The following is a 19,203-nucleotide window of genomic DNA, read 5'->3' as shown; positions in this document are numbered from 1 at the left end:
GAGCTGAAGAGAACTTTGAGGAGAAAAACCGACGAAATGTGAGCAATGTAAAGAGCTCAAGCACAGCCCCGAACGCAGATGCTCCTTGAGTGCAATCTTACTCTTGACCCTCGTCCCGGGGAGCGGGGGGGGGGGGGGTTACTCCCCCAAAATGCCTAAACGCATATGTGCCACCCGACGGGGTCGGGATTTTGGGCTCCCGATCTAGCACGGGGTATCCATTTTAGAAACGATTTCTAGAACGTATGAAAGTTTCAAATTATTAGCAGCCAAAACGGGGTGTTAAAACGATTGGCCTTTTTCAAGAACTGGGAATCATTTTGAATGCAAATTCTTTCCAAAACAGGGTGCTACTTTGGAGACCGGGGCGGCACATACCCACCCAGAACATACCTGAGTACCCTCCGGGACCCTCGTAAAGCTATTGCGTCAAACAGGAATGCTATGTCTTCTATAAACAAAAAACTTTTGACTGTTTTAATACAATGCAATTTTAAATTCTTCAACCCTCGATTTTTCGAACCTCCCGATAACTCGAACGAAAAATCGCCGCTTGCCTAGTTGCTTCACTCAGTCGAATACTGTAATTTTATTCCCGATTTCTCGAAGCAATTTTCGTTTCTCTTGGAGACCCAAGAGATAGGGGTTTCACTTCAATGTTAGTAATGTTTTCTGCTGTCCTTCATACCGAAAAGTGATTGAGTTATTTTTTTTCCCAAAAGTAAGTAGTCGTCGTAAGGGACTACTATGTGATGAGTGAATGAGTCATGTATGTCATACCAATCAGGTTTGGGCTTCTATCAAGAACCAATCAAATCAGTTGCCGTTTATAAAAGTGCATCCTAAAAAGAATTTTGCTTCGTATTTGAAAACGGCCATCTTTGTTCTTCTGTCTGAAAAAGAGTAAAACATTAGCGTGGTATTGTATATGTCGCCATTTCTGTGGGCGGATTTTATCTGGATTTATAGGCCGAGGACTTTGAACCGTCGTAGTGTTTGTCATACACTACTTAGTCCAGTCCCTGTACACTCTTTTCTGCGCGCCCATTACAGGAGTTGATCCCAGGCGCCTACTTGATCAAGGCGTAGACAAAATATGCAACCTTAGGCCCTTTGGTTTCTAAGACGGATTCAATGATTACTTTTTTCATTCGGCATTCGTTAAATTAATCGGTAATATTAATGTTAGAACTGGCGTTATTTTTGAGAGCAAAGGAGAAGCTATCGATGTCGCCGTGATTGCAAGAGCAACAACAAGACAAAAACGGCCTTTCATCGCAGAACTCTGGGAAACAATGCACGAGGCTTTCGTAATGAAATATGCAACAACTTGCACCGGCATTTTTGGTGAAAAATTCAGAACAACCAGGGAAGAAATATTTCAGCTGCACTGCGCTTTGAAAACGGTTCCGAAAGAGATGGCTTTTGATTTGATTTGTTTATTACTAAATGGCTCTCGAGCGTATTAAATAGATACATGGCCTTTTCGAGACTTTAAAACATAAGTACACGTTACATTCGTTTTCAAGAAAAAACAAAACAAAAGTATCACGTTAGTTAACAGAGGAAAACAAACGTATCATGTTACAGTGTTTGGCATTTAATACTTGCTGGAAATCTTCTAAAGATGTTTGGTACAGAAGCACTACAAATATTGCTGTAGACTGTGGCAGCAAGGGGAAACCCAAATTTATTTAATTAGACTTTGAGGCGTCAAATTGGTTCTTTCGCCTTGTTGGCGAGCGAGTAACGTATGTACGTCGCACCAACCAGATTGGGGCTTGTATCAAAGAACTATTCAAGTTACCATTTAGAAAATGGTTGATGCTGCTGGGAGGCTAGAGTTGTGTCTGCTTGTTGTAGTTTGGTTACATTTTGCAACCAACCAAACTTGTTAGTTGAGAATTTTCATTCACCTACAAAATGCTGTTTAACATCTTAAACATGCATTTATTCTCTCCCACTACCTAAAATCGAGCTTGAGCCTAAACTTTGACAAGCATTCACGATAAAGGGAAAACTGAAAATTTGCCTCAAGAAAAGAAAGATATGGGTCGAGAACTATACTTTTTATAAGCTCAAAACTCGATATCTCGGACCTCAGGGTACCGGGTGTACGTACGGATAAGTTCTTAGTTCAAACACAGGGCGCCTAGGTTAAGTTGATAACGAGATCGAAAATATAATAAACAGCCCGCAAAGTCGAATGCTTCGTGACTTTTTTGAAACATTTAAAAACCGCATTTTTCAATTTACGCCACATGGAAACCCAACCTCGTTCACAGGGCTTTTCCCTTGGTAATTTGGCAGGGGCCTTGCAAATTACCAAGGGAAAAGAATGAATGAATGAAAGAAAGAATTGTAGAATCGATGTAGAACTTTAATAAGTGTTTTGCTGTTATCTGGAGATCGTCAAATGACACGCAAAATAATCATTCCGGCGATTTCTGACTTCGTGTTGATTGATTGATTGAGTTTGCCAGTTACGTTTAATACGTGAGTTTGGCAGTTTCAGTTAATAAGTGTGCATGAGTTAAAATAAGAAACAAAAATAGAGAATACATGAAATATAGATATGGATGGATATAACATACTCCTGCATTCAGTGGTCAGGAACCATTGGAAAACGTCATCCAGAGCAGGGCCCAGTTGTCCAAAGGGTGGATATATAACACTATCCGCCGGATAAATCCCTATTCAGTGGATAAGTCTTAACAAAACATACTGGGCTATCCACTAGATAGTGACTTATCCCGTGGATAGCATTCTCCATTTTTTGAACAACTGGGGCCAGACCGTGGATATGGCTTGATCACACCCTGACAATGGATCCTGCAGTTCTTGTAAGAGTAGACCTGGGCATTGGAACTGAAGGAGGAAGAGGTAGTCTGTTATAGGCGTTCGGTTAGCTGAGGAGCAGCGCGTAAAATGACAAGCGAGAAAAAAATAACGTGTTATCCCCATTTTTCTCGTCGTTCCCCCAGCTTACCGAATGCCTGAAACAGGCTAAGGAAGATGGGGTGGCCTGGACTTTCAAAGTCGTTTGCTTCTCATTTACTGTTCGGATCGTGCTAGCTCGACTTGTAGCCAAAGTCTATCTGTGGCCAATAACATCAAGGAGGACGATGTTAAGTGAGCTGCACGAACATCAATTTTGTCCCCAGGGCGCTTTTTCCTTCACAGCCGGAGAGGCGAGACCAGGGCCTTAATTGTCCCGCTCTGAAGGAAAAAGCGCCCGGGGACGAGGTTGGTAGAAACATGATATTGGATGGGAGATGGCTGTGAAATTAGCGCAAAAAGATTGGTCTGGTGCAGTCTCTTGGAGTCCTTGTAAGGTGATTATACATAGTCAGGAGTCCATTGGGTAATGGGCTCCTGACATAGTTGAAGATGTGAAGTGGCTGAGGCTCTAGTCATCACTAGGCAGGAGTGCAAAATCTTAAAACAAGTATCACGACTGGCTCCCACTGGCTAGTAAACTGATGACTCTCTTTCCTTTAAACAGTGTCTGCGACTTTTTTTAAGCATCAAAAAGATAATGGCAGTATTCAGAAAAGTAACAAATGAAAGCGACCCTTTCTATGACGTAGGCAAAAAGCGCGCCTTTCCTTGTATTGCACGTGGCCTCTTACGCTATCAGAAGACGCCAGCCGAAAACAGAAACAATCAAAGGAAGAAAGATAAAGGCAGGCAGGGAGACAGGCAGACATAAATACCTAAAATAAAAAACGAGAGAGACGTGAAGACACTGGTGAAGACAAAGGGAGGGAAATCTCGCCCGCACATCCTAACACCTCGTCCTAGTTTCTTTTAGGTTGGGGGTGTCCCGTTGTTTCATCTTTGCGTAAATTTCCTGTCGATCCTATCCGTCACACTGCGCCACGGCAACCGATCGGCATCAAAATAATGTCAAAAGGCCATCCCTGATGATGATCATGAATTCCAGAAAACTGAGACTTAAAGTTTGCTTATACCCAAAGGAGACAAAGGAGACCAAAGAAATACAGAAAAACTGGGCCAGTTTCTTTGTATTATAGGTAAAGGATAAACCAATCTTGAGATAGCGCTTATTGGAGTAAGGGCACATCTTATCAATGTCCGACTGCGCTGGCGGCTGAGAAGTGCTACAAGCCGAGACGAGTTGGTAAGCAGCCAATAACATGACATGTTGAAATGTTTTGGATGTTCACCTCTGATACGGCTCTTTGAGAGGCTCCTTGTCAGCCAAAATAGACAGATGATGTGCTCGGATGTGCTATGATAAACACAATCGCAGAGATTAGAGCTCTGTAAGCCAATCGTTGTTCTATTTATCTGATTGGACTCTTGAAAAAGTGATCAAAGTCTGGGAAATATTGTAGTCATCTGTCAGTATGGAGCCTTCTTAGGGCGAGACATCCTTCCTCCCCTCGGAGTAATCATTTTATTTTCATTGTTTATATTCTCTACGTTCCTGTTGTATCGTATTTTAAAAAATAAAAGGCTAGCAAAGCTGTGAGGTCGAGATACGTGTCAATGTTTACGTCGCCTAACACCTTGGCGAGGCAGATGGCTCAGTGAATAGAGCTCAATCAACATAGTTAATATTCATCACTTCTGGCTTTTAATTTTTGGCGGCAGCAAGCGAGCGAAGGTGACGCGAAGCAGATGATTACGGCATGCTACCGAACCACACATCAGAAAGCTCTTTTCCGTTCGAGTCTCGTTAGGGCAGACGAATTGAGCAGGTAAATCTCAGAAATTGGCTGAGTCGTTCTCGCACGGCCACTGCTTCGCTTGTGAGCACAGCAGGTTATGCGAGCAACCAGCAACGAACGGCTTGTGGGCAGGCGACGGATTGGTTGAACAAACTGACAACTACTCCGCAGATGTCGAGGTCTCCTTACAATAGCCTTTTGTTTATGGTGCCAAACTCGAGGATATTTGAAATGCAAAACTCCGGCGGCAGCCTATGAGGTCGAAGGAAGATAATACCTGGTGTTTTCACGTCCTTCCGCGGTGGCAACTTTTGATTGACAGCCCTGGCTACCGCCCTTCAGGGATGACGGAAGCTGCCGTGTAATCATTTTCGTCAGCTTCAAGACCGCGACCGAAGCAACCTAATTTAGACGGTCTTTCCCTCGCCAATTCGTTCTTCTTTGAAATACCTATAACTAGGTGAGTAGAAATTATATATTTTTCGTTGGAAGCAGCCTTTAAGTCGTTAAGTGGTGAGAAAATCGAGTTGAAACGGATACCATCGTGCGCTGCTGTTTGTGGCTGGCTGTGTATGGCGGGCTAATTCCTGACGGTATCTCGTGAGCTTTCTCGCTCGGTCTCTCCGCGCTAAAAATCATTTTCGTCAAGGTGGAAGTGAAAAGTTTACTCCTTCCCATCTAATGACGGTATCGACCCAATTTTGAAATATTTAGCAGTCGTTGTCTTCAAGACCAAGGCAAGTCAATTCGGATGCCGACGCTAGCTCCTACCGCGAGAAGGATCAAACATTCACGACACAGCAGCAAATGAAATTAACTCGTTCTGTCTTTTGATGGAGTCCATCGAATTGATGAAGATTACTCCAGAGAATGAAGTCTTGTGTCCCTTCGTGAGCTACAAGTTAGCCAGTGACTGAAGACAACTGTGTTTGTAGTCTGACTGCGGTGGCCGAATATCGAGACAGTCGCGGGGTCGTTGAAGTCGCTCGCGTCAAAATGATAACAACAGCTCTTCAAACTCGTTTTCTTTTTTCCCATGTCTACGGGTAGTAGAGATGTCATTTTAACGTGGCTATTGATGTATAAAACGAGCTGTAATTGTGGAGTAGACAGCGACTCGAAGTTTCGTTCTCTGTGAATGAAATCTTGGTGAATTCTTCAGCGGAGATGATGAAGACGGTCGACCTTACCCCACGTGTCATACATATCCTTCCGCAGGAGTTTTCAAACCCAACAACGACTCAGAAGTAGAAAGTACAAATTGCTACAGGTTCAATCGAAACACTATTTCGCTGGTATAATAGCAAGTATTTTTGGATTCCAGGAGAATATTTGGAAATTTGACGAAACCGGCTGGGGGTCAGGATTTCCAAACCACGCAAGCAAGACGAGAGAGATTTATTTTTGGCTGTTGACGTCAAGCAGTAATTCTCTGTTTATTTGTTTCCATTCCTGAACCGGGTTAAAGGGGAAATTGTGTTTTCTTTATTTTAAATCTCCAATTTATAGACTGCAATATAATGTTCACGAACTGTATTTTACCGAGCCTTTTAAAAACAATCGTTTGTTTCCGTCGCTGTTTGTTCAAAGCGTATTGTTTACATTCAGTTTTTAAACGGACAAGCAGCTAAAATGCTGAAAAAGTTCTTGATATCCGGCTACGCTACAACAGTATCGCTTGCCTTTTAGCGACTGGTTGTTTTTTTTCTTACTCAGTGCCACAAAGGAAAATACTCCCTATATCTCATGGAAGTGATGGAAAGCTATGCATGAAAATATTTAATAATATATTTTGTCTAGTAATCTGAGCCGTTGCATTTATAACCATATACAATATATTGAATATTGTGACAAGTTATGAGAAACACTCAAGAGGCCATGTGCAATTTTAAGTTGGAACAAATTTATTTTATTTAGAAATTATTGCAAGGCATAAATTTAAATTTAAAGATTTGATTACTGTCCCCCTCCCCCATAAACTTAATTATAACCTTTGTTTATACAGTGGGTTTTCCCTGTGCAGACCCCAAGAACGGTGCAATAAAAAAGATAACTATAAAACTGAATTTTGCAGTACCTTATTCTCACTTTATTTTGCGAGTACTAAATTACGCGATTTTGAAAAAAAAAAAACCCGCGAAATTTAACACTCGCAAAATATAGGACACGCGAAGATTAAAATTGCGATATTTAGTACGTATAATTTATAACAGTTATTCCACCATGTTTCAGCTTTATGTTTATGAGTTTTTCGTTTGATTTTGTCCATCAGTTAACCGGCCACTCCATTACTCTCACTGTCCAACCTGTCCTCTGCCGTTAAGTTCTGTAGTTTTAAGACTGTAGAATACCTAATGCTTTGTTATGTTAAGCTTCTGTTTCCTGTTTTTTATGATGACTGATTATATTTATCATGTTAAAGTTCTAAAAAAATCGCAAAATTTAATACACTCCAATTCTACCTTCCTCTCAACATCGCGAAATTTTATACTCGCAAAATATGGCTCTTGATTATTAGCGGAATTTAATACTCCCGAAATTTAGTGAGAATAAGGTAGTAATAAAGACAATATAATAAACAATTTTTGTAAGAATCAAAGCTACAGCCTCAAGTAATCAAAATTCTATAGAGCTATATAATTAATATTTTAGGTCTTTTGGTATATATTTTTATCAATGTTGTTACTCTTGTTACTTCCACAGATTTCATTCAGTTCAAACTAATTAAAGGAAGAGGTCAAATAGTGTCACTGTTGTTGTGGATATAGTGATGGCGTCCATGGCGGCAGCATATCAAGACTTCTCCAAACTTAACCCAGAGCCTACGCTGCGCAAATGCACTCCATTCTGTGACAAGAATAAAGAGTGCCCAGAACACCACGAACTGTTAGTGGCTATTGTCAACTGCACGGACATGCTGGGATCCTTGTCAAATCTTGACAACTTGAAAGAAAGTGTTGAAAAATATACCAAAGGTGGATGGGGAAAAGATGATGACGTACCGGATGCGGTGTTGGAGAACAGATGTCCGCTCATTCACTGGGCGGCATCCTTAGGGAAGTGTAATGCCCTAGAGTGGATGCTTGCCAGTGGATTTAGCCCTGTGGCAAAGTCATCAGGCAATGGTGAAACTGCCCTGCATCGAGCCATCCAGCTTTTGTACAAATCAAGACCGAAATTCACAGTGAAAGAACTCAACCCAAAGTTTGCAAAAATGGTTGGCCTGCTAAAAGAAGCACTGTTGATAAAAGATGAGGCACACGGAGATACTCCTTTGCACACTGCAGCAAACATGCTGGTAAACGGAGACCACAAACCCAATTTCTTTTTGTCCTGTGTTGAGGTGATTGTGAACAAAGGCAAAAAGATGGGGGATTACTCAGATGCCATTCTGAATGCCGTTAACAATGATGGGGAGACAGTACTGCATATTTTAGCGCGAGGTGAAAAGCATAAAGTTGAGTACTGCACTCAGGCCATAAGGTCACTTATTGTCGCTGGGGCTGACAGAAGTATCAGAAACAATGATGGACAGACAGCCTTAGATATTGCACTCGCCAATGGAACTGAATCCTTAGTGGAGGAACTTATCAGGGTAGGTACCCTGTACTCGTTATTGCATGTATTTTTTCATACTTATTTTATACCTGGTCCGCAAACAGTCAAAATTCCAGTTGGCAAACATCCTTGGGGCTTTAGAAGGTGCTTACTGTGGAGTTACATGTGGGAAGTGTCCAATGATGGGATGTTGAAAATGCATGAATGTTGAGGTACATGTATGAAATGGACAGCATGCTGCCGGGTATAAAATCTTATCCCAGTAAGAGACATCTTTTTTTAAATATAAGTGTGGTGCCTCTACTTTGGACAGCATCCACTGTTCTTTAAGGACACCATATTATCTGTACATAAAGGTCACCTGTGCTTATGGCTAAAGCAGTAAGGCAGGCATACGAAGATGTGAAATGCGAATTATATACATGTACCTAAAAGACAATCTTGTTGTAAACTTTATTTATTATATTAACATTATCAGGTGGTTGAAACTGATGAGTCAGTACTTGATGACTTGTCTGTTGCTGAGAGCAGTGGAGACCTGGGTTACTCTGGCCTTGTCACGCCGTCACCTCCTCTCAGTCTTGACGAACATTCGCCTGTGAGTGGAACAGCGATGGATAATGAGGACGACGACTCACTTGGCTATCCACGTATTGCACATGTGCAGTCGGTGAATATCAAGGTAGAGCCACTGGATGATAACGAGGATGCTGATCAGGTTTGTATCAGATTGCTGATACAAATTATTGTGATGTGCCATGTATTTAAGTGCACCTGATTAGTGCAGTGTCATGTTGTCAATATGTTTAACGAGAGGGGTGAATAGGTATCTAGGCAAATCTGCCGATCCGTTGTTATTTTTTGGCCAAATCCGTCAATCCGCCACTATTTTCGTTAAAATCTGAATCCGTATTACTTGAAAACTTTCTGTGGTGTAGTTTCACAGCAACGGATAGTAGATGATGTTTTTATGCCAGTTTTGCAAGAAGTTTTGTTTCATTGCTTGTTTTTTTGCAACAATTCCGATGAAGACCAAACAAAGTGATCTGAACTCCGTTTTAATAGTGTCCACGATCCAATACTTTCTGACATGAAGAGCCCAGAATCCAGGCAAAAATTCTCAGCTAATCCGCTGTATTTTTAAATCCGTGAATCCACTTATTGTTTCTCAAAAATCTACATCCATGTGCTTTTTTTAGGCCAAATCTGTTGATCCATGAACCTATTCACCCCCTCTTTAACTCTTGGTCTCAGTTTGAGCCATGGGAAGGGACATTAATGGCAAAACATTCAACTGTCACCAAGCCTTTTTTCTCCCAGGAGCATAATGCTGGGAGTCGAGGGAGGGGGGGGGGGGTCTAAAGTAGAAGCATGCAGTGGGCTAGCATCTCATTCGGCAGAAGTAAAAATACTCTAGTCAGGTTAAATGCTATGGAAATTAGGATAAACTCTGAGAATGTAGGTCACTCTGTCCTGAAGAATGCAGACTCTACCTTTACCAAATAGGAACCCAGAAACCTGAAAAATACCTGAGTCATGTACTGTCACCCTATTCAGCAAGGGAAGTAATAATATGTGTGAGTTGTGATCTTTGCTTCTTGTTGTAAATACAATCTATCTGTATTCCATTTCTTGCAGCAAATTCAGCAGCTGCAAGAGGAGCAAGCTTCAAGCAGTGCATCCTGTTCAGGTGAGTTCTGCACTGAGCAGCAGTAACATGGAGTATAATGATGATTAAATTTGCTCCAATTTGTTTTAAATTTATGATAGAGTTTTTGTTTATCTCTATGTATGGGTTTAATCCCGAACCAAAGGTTGTTTATGGTAGTGTGACACACAAGGCTAAGATGGGTTTTGTGCGCAAAGCACATGCCAAAATTAATAATTAATAGAACAATTTTCAATTTTTTGTAGGTTTATGTTCAGACTTTTTAGGCAACTCACCATTACTTAAACACCTCGGAGAAGCAGGGTTACTGCATGACGTCTCAGCATTACTAGCAAGAGCTCGCAGTAGAGATGAAGGCAATCTTCGGAAAATACAAATTCAAGCAAAAGGTGAGTTGTGCCTTTTTTTAACTATTACTAATCTTAAGCTAGACAGCTCAGTAATACAAAAATCTTGTGTATCTTGGACAGCTTCCTGGTTAAATCCTTACTTGAACCAATTATTCTTGGTTCTTGTGGGAAGAATTGACCCTTGATAACTCAATCTTTTAAAATTTAGAAACCTTTTTGAGTTACCATGCAGGAACACTAGCTCCTTGAAAAAAATTAAAACTTTCAAAAAAGTTGTAAAATAATTTACTGAAATATTAACTTGAATTGTCCCACCAATGTTTTCTTTTCCTTGCAGAAGTTGATGCTCAAATCAATACTAAATTAAAGGAAATTGAGAGAATGAAACTAGAAGTGTCCTCGCTGAAACTGAAAAGAAAGAGATGTGATATTGAAGTTGACAAACTTCACAAGAGACTTACGTCATGTGACAGTGCACTCAAGGAGATCCCAGGATCTCACAATGCGACAGCTCCGACAGGCATGTAATTGTTGTCAATCTGATTAATATACTGTTCTCAAGGACTGGTCTCTTGTTATTTGGATCGTCACGGAATTTTTCTCGCTTAAGTGTTGTGACAAACCAAATAATGGCTACGAAGGAGACCTCATCTGCAATATTTGTATAAATAGAAAAAGTATGTTGTAGAAATTTGACAGAGAATTCACTTTCCATATGCTATAAAGATATTTTATTGTAGACAAGGTAGAAGTCATTATTAGTTACACTGGATGACACAAGGCAACAAATTGTTTTAAGTAAGGTATTTATTTGATGGAGTTCATAGAATGCCAAGTAAAAATTACACATGCATTATATTGTTAGGTCCGGATCTTTCTGATATAATTCAGCTCTATTATTAGCATGTTAGCCACCTCCATGATGGACAGTCTTCACTTTCCTCCCTCTATGAGGGTTCCGCTCAAGTGTCATTATTACAATCCTGTAGTACTTTGGTTGTTTCAAAGGAAGGAAACGGCCAAGTCTAACTTTAAATTTAATTAAAGACTTCCATTAAGGTTTCAGTAAAGCTCAATAGCAACTGACGGTGAGTAGATGCGATGTGGGTTCGTGGCAATGCCCATTTTCAGCTATCTTATTTCATGCAAACTTAAAGATTTTCTAACTTAATTTTTGTGAATTATTTTGGTCTAGTTGGGAGGGGGTACTCCTTAAGTGTACTATATGGGAAGGCTCCACCCCAAAGTGTACCTTATTCAGGCTGTACATATATAAATGGTTAGGGATTTGAAAGTTGGAGTAAAAATTAGGAAAGGCTAGGGAGAACTTGGCTCATCCTCGGTGTAAAAACCTGTGAAACCCACCAGTGACATAAAACAAAGAACAAACAAGGGAACAAAGAACCTGTATTGAACAGGAAAACAATAGTTTCAAAACAAAGAAAAATTTCACAGGTTTTTACACCAAGGTAAACCCGAAAACTTTCATTTAGGTATTTAAAAGGGCCTTTCAAAATGTCTTGAATAGACCCACCAACGCGGGGGGGGGGGGGGGACTCCCATATTAAAGGGATGGATGCTTGTTGGAAATTTTGAAAATAACCCCTAAAAGAGACAAATCTGGGCGTGGCTGAAGCTATTTTCGACCCCTAAAAGATGCCAAAATTCTGAAAGGAGAATTTATAGTTGTATATTTCTCCATGTATAACTCTGAACGAGACCCTGACGGCTAAAAATATTGCCATTTTGCCCAGAACACCCTAAGTGAGACCCAAAGTCCGAAATTTATCACCCTAAGAGAGACGACAAGCATCCCTGCCCCTATCATATGGTAGTCCCCCCCCCCCCTGGGCCCACCAAACGGTTGATTTATCTAATTAAGTGAAGAGTAAAGAAAATAGATTTAGCATCCCTACTGTAGGCATATGAAAGAGTTAAACGGTATTATAAAAGGGTAATTATTTCGAATTCGGGGCTTAGCCTCCCTATGTTTGATATTTTTGAGTAGCCCCCTTTCCCTCCTCCGGCCTGGGCTACTTAATATAATTTGTCTTTATTGTGTTATTAATATACCCTGTACAGGGCTGGTTTCCTGATAGTCTTCTGTTGCTTGCCTTGTTAATAATTTGCTGCAAAATTCCCAAACGAAAGACCTGATTTTTAAAAGGCTTTATTTTCAGAAAAGAAAGTAATGTACATATGAATTCAAAATATATATTAAATTTTATTGCTCAGTTTGAGCACTAATTGAAAATAAATAATTTTTGGTAACAAGCTTGCTCCATGTGTTGTGTAAATGTAAGTGGTGAAAATGTAATTTGGGTGATAAATTCGTGTCCAAATTAACCTGCGATCAGGCGTGATAAGTAGGGAGGGAGGGCATGATTTCAGGCTATGTCCAAATATGCACCAAACTTACCAAAATTTGGGCCGCGCCCATCGAATCTTACATAACATGGCTTGTCACGCTCCCCCGCGGTTGGAGAAAAGATTGCGTGACGAGCTAGGTTACTGTTCACTTATATTAACTGCTGTTCACGTGTAGAATATCAAATTTTAAAAGCCTTCTCCTGTGAGCTTTTGTGGTCCCTGTGTTAGAGGTGTTCTTCAAAAATTTCTGACGAGCGTATTGATAAGTTGAACAAGAACCAATGCCAAAGAAATGCCACTATCGACCACAGTAATAGGCAGCTTCCCCAAGCCTTCTTATCTGCACATCCCGGACTGGTTTCGGACATCTCACTCAGGGACGTTCACTGAACAACATAACCGTTTTCTGGAAAATTCCTCGGCGTCTGAAACAGAGGAACTGATAAAGAGAGCAACCATAGAAATAGCTGATTTACAAAAAGAAAGTGGGCTTGATGTAATAACTGATGGCGAAATTCGGCGCGAATCTTATATTCTTCACTTCTGCAGGGCGCTCAATGGTTTTGATTTTCACAATCTGTTTTCGAAAATCTGCCGTGACGGGGCAGTAACAACAGACGTTCCTCGTATAGTTGGCGAGGTGACACCGAGAGAAGGTGAAGCGTGGGTATGGAAAGAGTGGAAAGCTTCACAAGATTTGTCGACATTACCCATGAAAATCACTCTGCCAGGACCCATGACAATAATAAACTCTACTGAAGATCAGTATTACAACGACGAGAAAGCGTTAGGCAGGGTTTTGTCAAAGACAATCAACAGTGAAATCAAGGCTCTTATATCTGCAGGATGCAAATATATTCAGGTAAATTAATGGAGTTCATTTTGAGATCGGACAAGGTCCAGTGCCTGTTCATTTGTCACACAACACTCACGCGATGCGTCACGCTTTTTAAATCGTGCATGATGGAATGACCACAAAAACATTAGGATTTTAAAATATTCGCTAGAAAAGTTGGCGTATAATCGAGTATTTAAACGTTCCATCTTTATAATAAAAGATGTTTAGATTTACGTCCGCTAAACCCACAATTTTCTATCGAGATTTTTTTGTTCTGAGACTTTTGAGGGTCGAATACGGTAGCTTTTCGGGAAGTCAAGATTGCGTGACAAGTTCAGTCACGAGTTGTAGGAGGCTAGAAGCGAGGTCGTAGAGATGCCGCTTCCAACTACCGTCATCGGCTGTTTCCCCAAGCCTTCGTACCTAAACATTCCGGACTGGTTTCAGCCAGCGCACTCAAGCACCTTCGCCGAAGGCTACAATCGCTTCCTGCAGAATTCTACAGCGTCTGAGAGGGAGGCGTTGTTTAAAAGAGCCATCGAAGAAATAATTGAACTCTGTACCGAAGTAGGCCTTGATGTGATAACCGATGGAGAAGTTCGACGCGAGAACTACATTCATTATTTTTGTAGAAGGCTAAAGGGTTTTGATTTTCACAATTTATGCCCTAAAACTATTCGCGAGGTCGAAACTGGTACGTTTTTTGTACCTCGAATAGTTGGAGAGCTGTCACCCCTGGAAACTGAACCGTGGGTTTGGAAGGAATGGAAGATTTCGCAGGATTTATCGGAGAAACCTATGAAAATCACTCTGCCCGGACCCATGACCATCGCTGACACAGTCGCTGATCAATATTACAACGATGATAAGGCTTTAGGCTGTGTATTAACAGAGATTATAAACAAAGAAATCAAGGCTCTTGTATCTGCAGGTTGTAAATATATTCAGGTAAGTAGCGCCCATGTCCTCTCCGCAAAGAAGGTGTTCAAGTATCCTGTAATATGGGGTCGAATAAATACCATACGTAACGATTTAACAATTATTTTTGAATGGTTCACTCTCTAAAGTATTTATGAATTACAAACGGAGGATCCTATTAAATATGTGGTTACAGAAAATGTTCATACTCCCCCCACAGAAGGGATTGGAAATTCCTGGGGGAGGGAGCGGTATCAAAGGCCAAGACCTTTAAGAAAATGTATGGGGGATCTTTGGAAAAAATCCCTTCCGTGGGGGAGGTATGGATAATTTATGGAACACAATTGCCAAATTTGTACAGAGGGGGGATAGGGTGGGAACCCAGATGAAGGGGGGGGGAGGAGCATAACTCTAGAAGAGGTGGGAGAAAAGAGGGAGGAAGTTGGATTCCCAAGGTGGTGGGAACTGGAAGAAAGAACGGAGAAGTGGGAATCCCTAAACCAGGGGCAATAAACTATAAATTGCAATCCATTATATTCTGTAAAATTTGGAACCTGTGAGCACATTTTCTTTTTGTTTATTATTCTGCCCTGGTAACAGGTTGATGAACCAGTTTTGATGAGGTATCCTGAGCAAGCTTTAGAGTATGGAATTGATCAACTCGCAACTTGTTTTGATGAAGTTACAGCTTCAGATGTCGTCAAGACTGTTCATTTGTGTTGTGGCTATCCTAACCATTTAGTAAGTTACCATGAAAAAATTTACCTAATATACTGTCTGGATGTAAATTAAGCCATTATGATTAGTGGCGTTAAGTTTAATGAGTTGTAGCAGTAGTTTCCCCTATAATGTGTTGTTATGTATGAATGATGGATAACAAGGGCCTTTTGACCATATTAAGGCATCTTGAAAATTTGGCGAATAATAAATTTAATATATTATTAAACTGACAAAAACCATTACTGAACAGCTATTTAGACTTTCTCAGAGTCCTTCAACGCTTGGTGCAAGTCTAACAGATATTCTGTTAGATTCATTAAAATGCCGGGGGGGGGGGGGCACTCAAAAAAGTTTTATTTATGTAGCGATTAATAAATTAAGACAATACAGCCATAAGCTATGTCTGTTCGAAATATTCAATTTAAAGAGGCCTTTTTTAAATATCTCAATGACAGAATTTCCTACCATTTCATATACCTAAACTTGTGAAATCCCTGAAGCCAGAAAAAGGTACCCCTTTCAGGCGGAGTCCCCCCGTAATTATAAAGTACACTGAAATGTTTTAAAATTAGGAAAAAATGGTATTTACCTTTCTCTAACTTAAATGGCTTCATAACAATCACACCGCATACCTATCAAGCATGTCCATGTTGATATTTTTTAACCATTGCCATATATAGGCGTGGTGGCCTAATGGTAAGAGCGCTGGACTCCGAATCGAGCGGTCCGAGTTCGAGCCCTCTCGGGGTCACTTGTGTTGTGTTCTTGCATATAGGGCAAGACACTTTACTCTCATAGTGCCTCTCTCCACCCAGGTGTATAAATGGGTACCAGCGACATAATGCTGGGGGGGGGGAACCCTGCAATGGACTAGCATCCCATTCAGGGGGGAGTAGAAATATTCCTAGCCGCTTAGTGCTACGGAAACCGGGATAAGCTCCGGCAGTGTGGGCTACTTGGCTTGTGGCTTCTCCTTTATATATTAATAAGCAGCAACCAGTCAGCAGATGAAAGTGATGTTCTGCTTAAGTAATCTTTAAGTGCTTTCTTTTCACCTTTTTCTAATCTTGTAAATGATCAAACAGATGCTATCAATTTAGAGGAACCCTAAAGGAAAATTTAGGAGAGGACCTGACCAGTAATGTTTTCACCTTTTTTTGTTTTTCCAAACTAGGATCAAGAAGACTACAAGAAGGCTGACAAGGATGCATATCTCAGACTGGCTGATAAGCTGGATGCAGCAGGTTTTGACGAGATTTCCATTGAGGATGCTCACAGACACAACGACTTGTCATTATTTAAGCATTTTAAAAAGAGCAAGGTATTTGAACTTAACAACTTTCACGTCAAGCCACCTTGTAGTTTCTATGCCTACTGCATTACATGTGATCCTGATAAGCCACATCACTAGTTAACAACCTGTTCTGCCAACCTGACAGACAGACAGACAGACAGACAGACAGACAGATAGACAGACAGACAGACAGACTAACTGACTGACTGACTGGCTGTCTGATATGATGACCAAAGTGTGCTTAAATGACTGGCAGACTGAAAACTGATTGATTTACTGACGATTTTCACAACTCTGACTGACTGACAACTGAGTAACTGACAACTGACTGATTGACTGACTGACAGCTGATTGACTGACTTAACAAACTAGCTGAATGATTGACTATATGATAGTTGTCTGACTGACTGAAAACTATCACAACTGATTGACTGACTGACTGGCAACTGATTGTCTGACTGACTGACTGACTGACTGACTACTGACTGACTGACTGAAAAATGATTGACTGACAACTTACTGACGACTGTCTGAGTGAGTGAGTTAGTGACTGACTGACTGACTAATAACTGACTGACAGCAAATTGACTAACAACAACTGTCACAACTAACTGACTGGCTTACAAGCTGAGTGATTGACTGACTATGTGATAATTGTCTGACTGACTGTCGACTGAAAACTGTCACATTTGAACGACTGACTAGCAACTGATTGTCTTCTTGACTGATCATGACAACTTATTGACTGACAACTCTCCGATGACTGTCTGAATGTGTGACTGATTGACTAATAACTGTCTGAATGACAGCTAATTGGGTGACAACTGTCACAACTGATTTAGTCTGATAAGCTGACCGACAGCTGATTACCTGATTGACTGATAACTGTCTGTCTGACTGACTGACTCAATGATAACTGACTGACAGCTGTCACAACTGTCTGACTGACTTCATGTTAGCTTAACATGTTTATTTTGGTCCAAAAACAATATTAAGCAAAATCAAAGTATCCAAGACACTGTACAAACTAACTTATCGTTTTCACATCTTCAGGTTGTTCTTGGTGTTGTGAAGGTGGCCAGCAGCCGTGTGGAGAGTGTTGATGAGATTCGCACCCGTCTGAAACAAGTTTTAACAGTTCTACCAGCCGAACGCCTGGTCGTCGCTCCAGATTGTGGATTAGGGTTCCTTTCAACTGAACTTGCAAAGCAGAAACTTCATAATATGGTTCACGCTGCAAAGTCATTGCCTTAACTTCGCGAGTTTGTAAATAAAATCAAACTGCAGTAGTTATGCAACATCTATTTTTTTTCCAAAAATGATGTTATAGCGCAATATATAATTCCAGTATAGTTTTATAACAGGGGATATGAGACCATCATTTCCTTGGATCCATGTTATTACTCTATAATTTTGTGATGTCAGCAAACGGTAAACTATAACGTTTACTGTTTGTTTAACTAGCGTGCTGCTTCCCTATTTAGGCAAGATTATTATTCTCTAATTTTGTTAAACGTGAGTTGAATGGTTTGTTTTTTCCTGTAATATACGCGTACGCCTTTGGGTTTGGGAAAAAAAGTATTTTTCTGACGGCTATTTTTACACGCTGAACGGAAAAGGGCGTACTTTCAAAAGACTTTTCTTTAGAACGCCGGTGAATTAATTAAGAGTAGGTGCGTAATATTCCAAACCAATATTGGATAAAAGTGATATAAATAGCCGTTTACTTAAAAACAACTTAAAATTGAGAAGCTATCTTCACTTTAACATGCTGGACATTTCCGGAAGTAACGTTACCCAAAATGTTGACATTAAGCTAGTTTTGAACTTTTTACATTGGCTACCGGGCAAATTTAGAGTAGATTTTAAAGTTATTTTATTTACATTTTAAAGCAATTTATGGGCTTGCCCCAAAATACATATGTGAACTGATTAGCATTAAAGTTAGTAACTTATATTATCTTCAATGTTCAAGAGGTTTGCGTCTGCAGCCGCCAAAATATTTGACTACAGAGACACAAGGAGACCGTTCTTTTTCGGCGGCTGCTCCGAAGTTATGGAATAATTAACCACAAGAGTTGCGTAACGGGAGCAATACGACGTTATGCGGCAAACGGCAAACGCGAGCTTGTCTTTCATTGTTTTACCTTTTTATCGAATTCAAAAATTAATCCCTCATAAAATTAGGGAAAAAATCACACATTCACGAAAAACACAAAACTACCCCTTTCCGCGTACGAACGGCAGACGGCAGAAGATGAATTTTTGCCGTTCGCGAGAAAAATAAACGTCATACTTAATCTCTCTATTAATAGATTTTAATCATTGTTAAAGACCCACCGTTTAAGAAAAACTTTTAATTAGATTTTATTTTTCCCCATATCTACTTACTTTACTTAAGCTTTCTATTTTATATACTTTTTAATTTGTTAAAAGATAGAAGAGTACATATTTTAAGTATTTTACTATATTGTAACGTAATTTGCAGCAATTTTTCAACGTGTTATGCACATTTGATCATATTAACATGTATAATTTGAGCACTTCAAGTATTATTATTATTACTTTTATTTATTACCATTATTATAATTATTAGTAAGAAGTTCGTGTTCCGTAAAAACTAGCTGAATTTCAAGACGTTTCTTCGTCCGTAATCTAGCCTGTTGCAGGCGTTAGTTGGAGAGTAGCGCGAAGCAAGTGAAAAGAAAGACAAGGAGACTGAGGGGGAAGGGGGAGAAAGATAGCACTTTCTTCTTGTGTAGTAATGACTAATGATACATCTCGAAATT

At 40.2% G+C, this 19,203-nt stretch overlaps 2 protein-coding genes across 3 annotated transcripts; both read left to right on the top strand.

The window, feature by feature from the left end:
- The first annotated feature begins 4,685 nt into the window (after positions 1–4,685).
- On the top strand, positions 4,686–12,548 carry LOC144643000 (uncharacterized). Its single transcript, XM_078502117.1, has 6 exons — positions 4,686–5,157; positions 7,401–8,292; positions 8,734–8,973; positions 9,894–9,945; positions 10,170–10,313; positions 10,612–12,548. The coding sequence occupies exons 2-6, from the start codon at positions 7,468–7,470 to the stop codon at positions 10,800–10,802; spliced, it is 1,452 nt and encodes a 483-aa protein (XP_078358243.1). The 5' UTR covers positions 4,686–5,157; positions 7,401–7,467; the 3' UTR covers positions 10,803–12,548.
- A 218-nt stretch (positions 12,549–12,766) lies between these two features.
- On the top strand, positions 12,767–18,381 carry LOC144643001 (5-methyltetrahydropteroyltriglutamate--homocysteine methyltransferase-like). Of its 2 annotated transcripts, none has more exons than XM_078502119.1 (4): positions 12,767–13,506; positions 15,001–15,141; positions 16,295–16,441; positions 17,468–18,381. In XM_078502119.1, the coding sequence occupies exons 1-4, from the start codon at positions 12,937–12,939 to the stop codon at positions 17,666–17,668; spliced, it is 1,059 nt and encodes a 352-aa protein (XP_078358245.1). In that variant the 5' UTR covers positions 12,767–12,936; the 3' UTR covers positions 17,669–18,381. The 2 variants fall into 2 exon arrangements, with proteins under 2 accessions (XP_078358245.1, XP_078358244.1); XM_078502118.1 differs by lacking the exon at positions 12,767–13,506 and adding an exon at positions 13,542–14,430.
- Positions 18,382–19,203: the final 822 nt, after the last annotated feature.

Source organism: Oculina patagonica, chromosome 2, assembly GCF_052425735.1.
Source record: "Oculina patagonica isolate OP01 chromosome 2, crgOcupat, whole genome shotgun sequence".
Taxonomy (NCBI): Eukaryota; Metazoa; Cnidaria; class Anthozoa; order Scleractinia; family Oculinidae; genus Oculina; species Oculina patagonica.
This window is presented reverse-complemented; position numbering and strand designations above follow the sequence as displayed.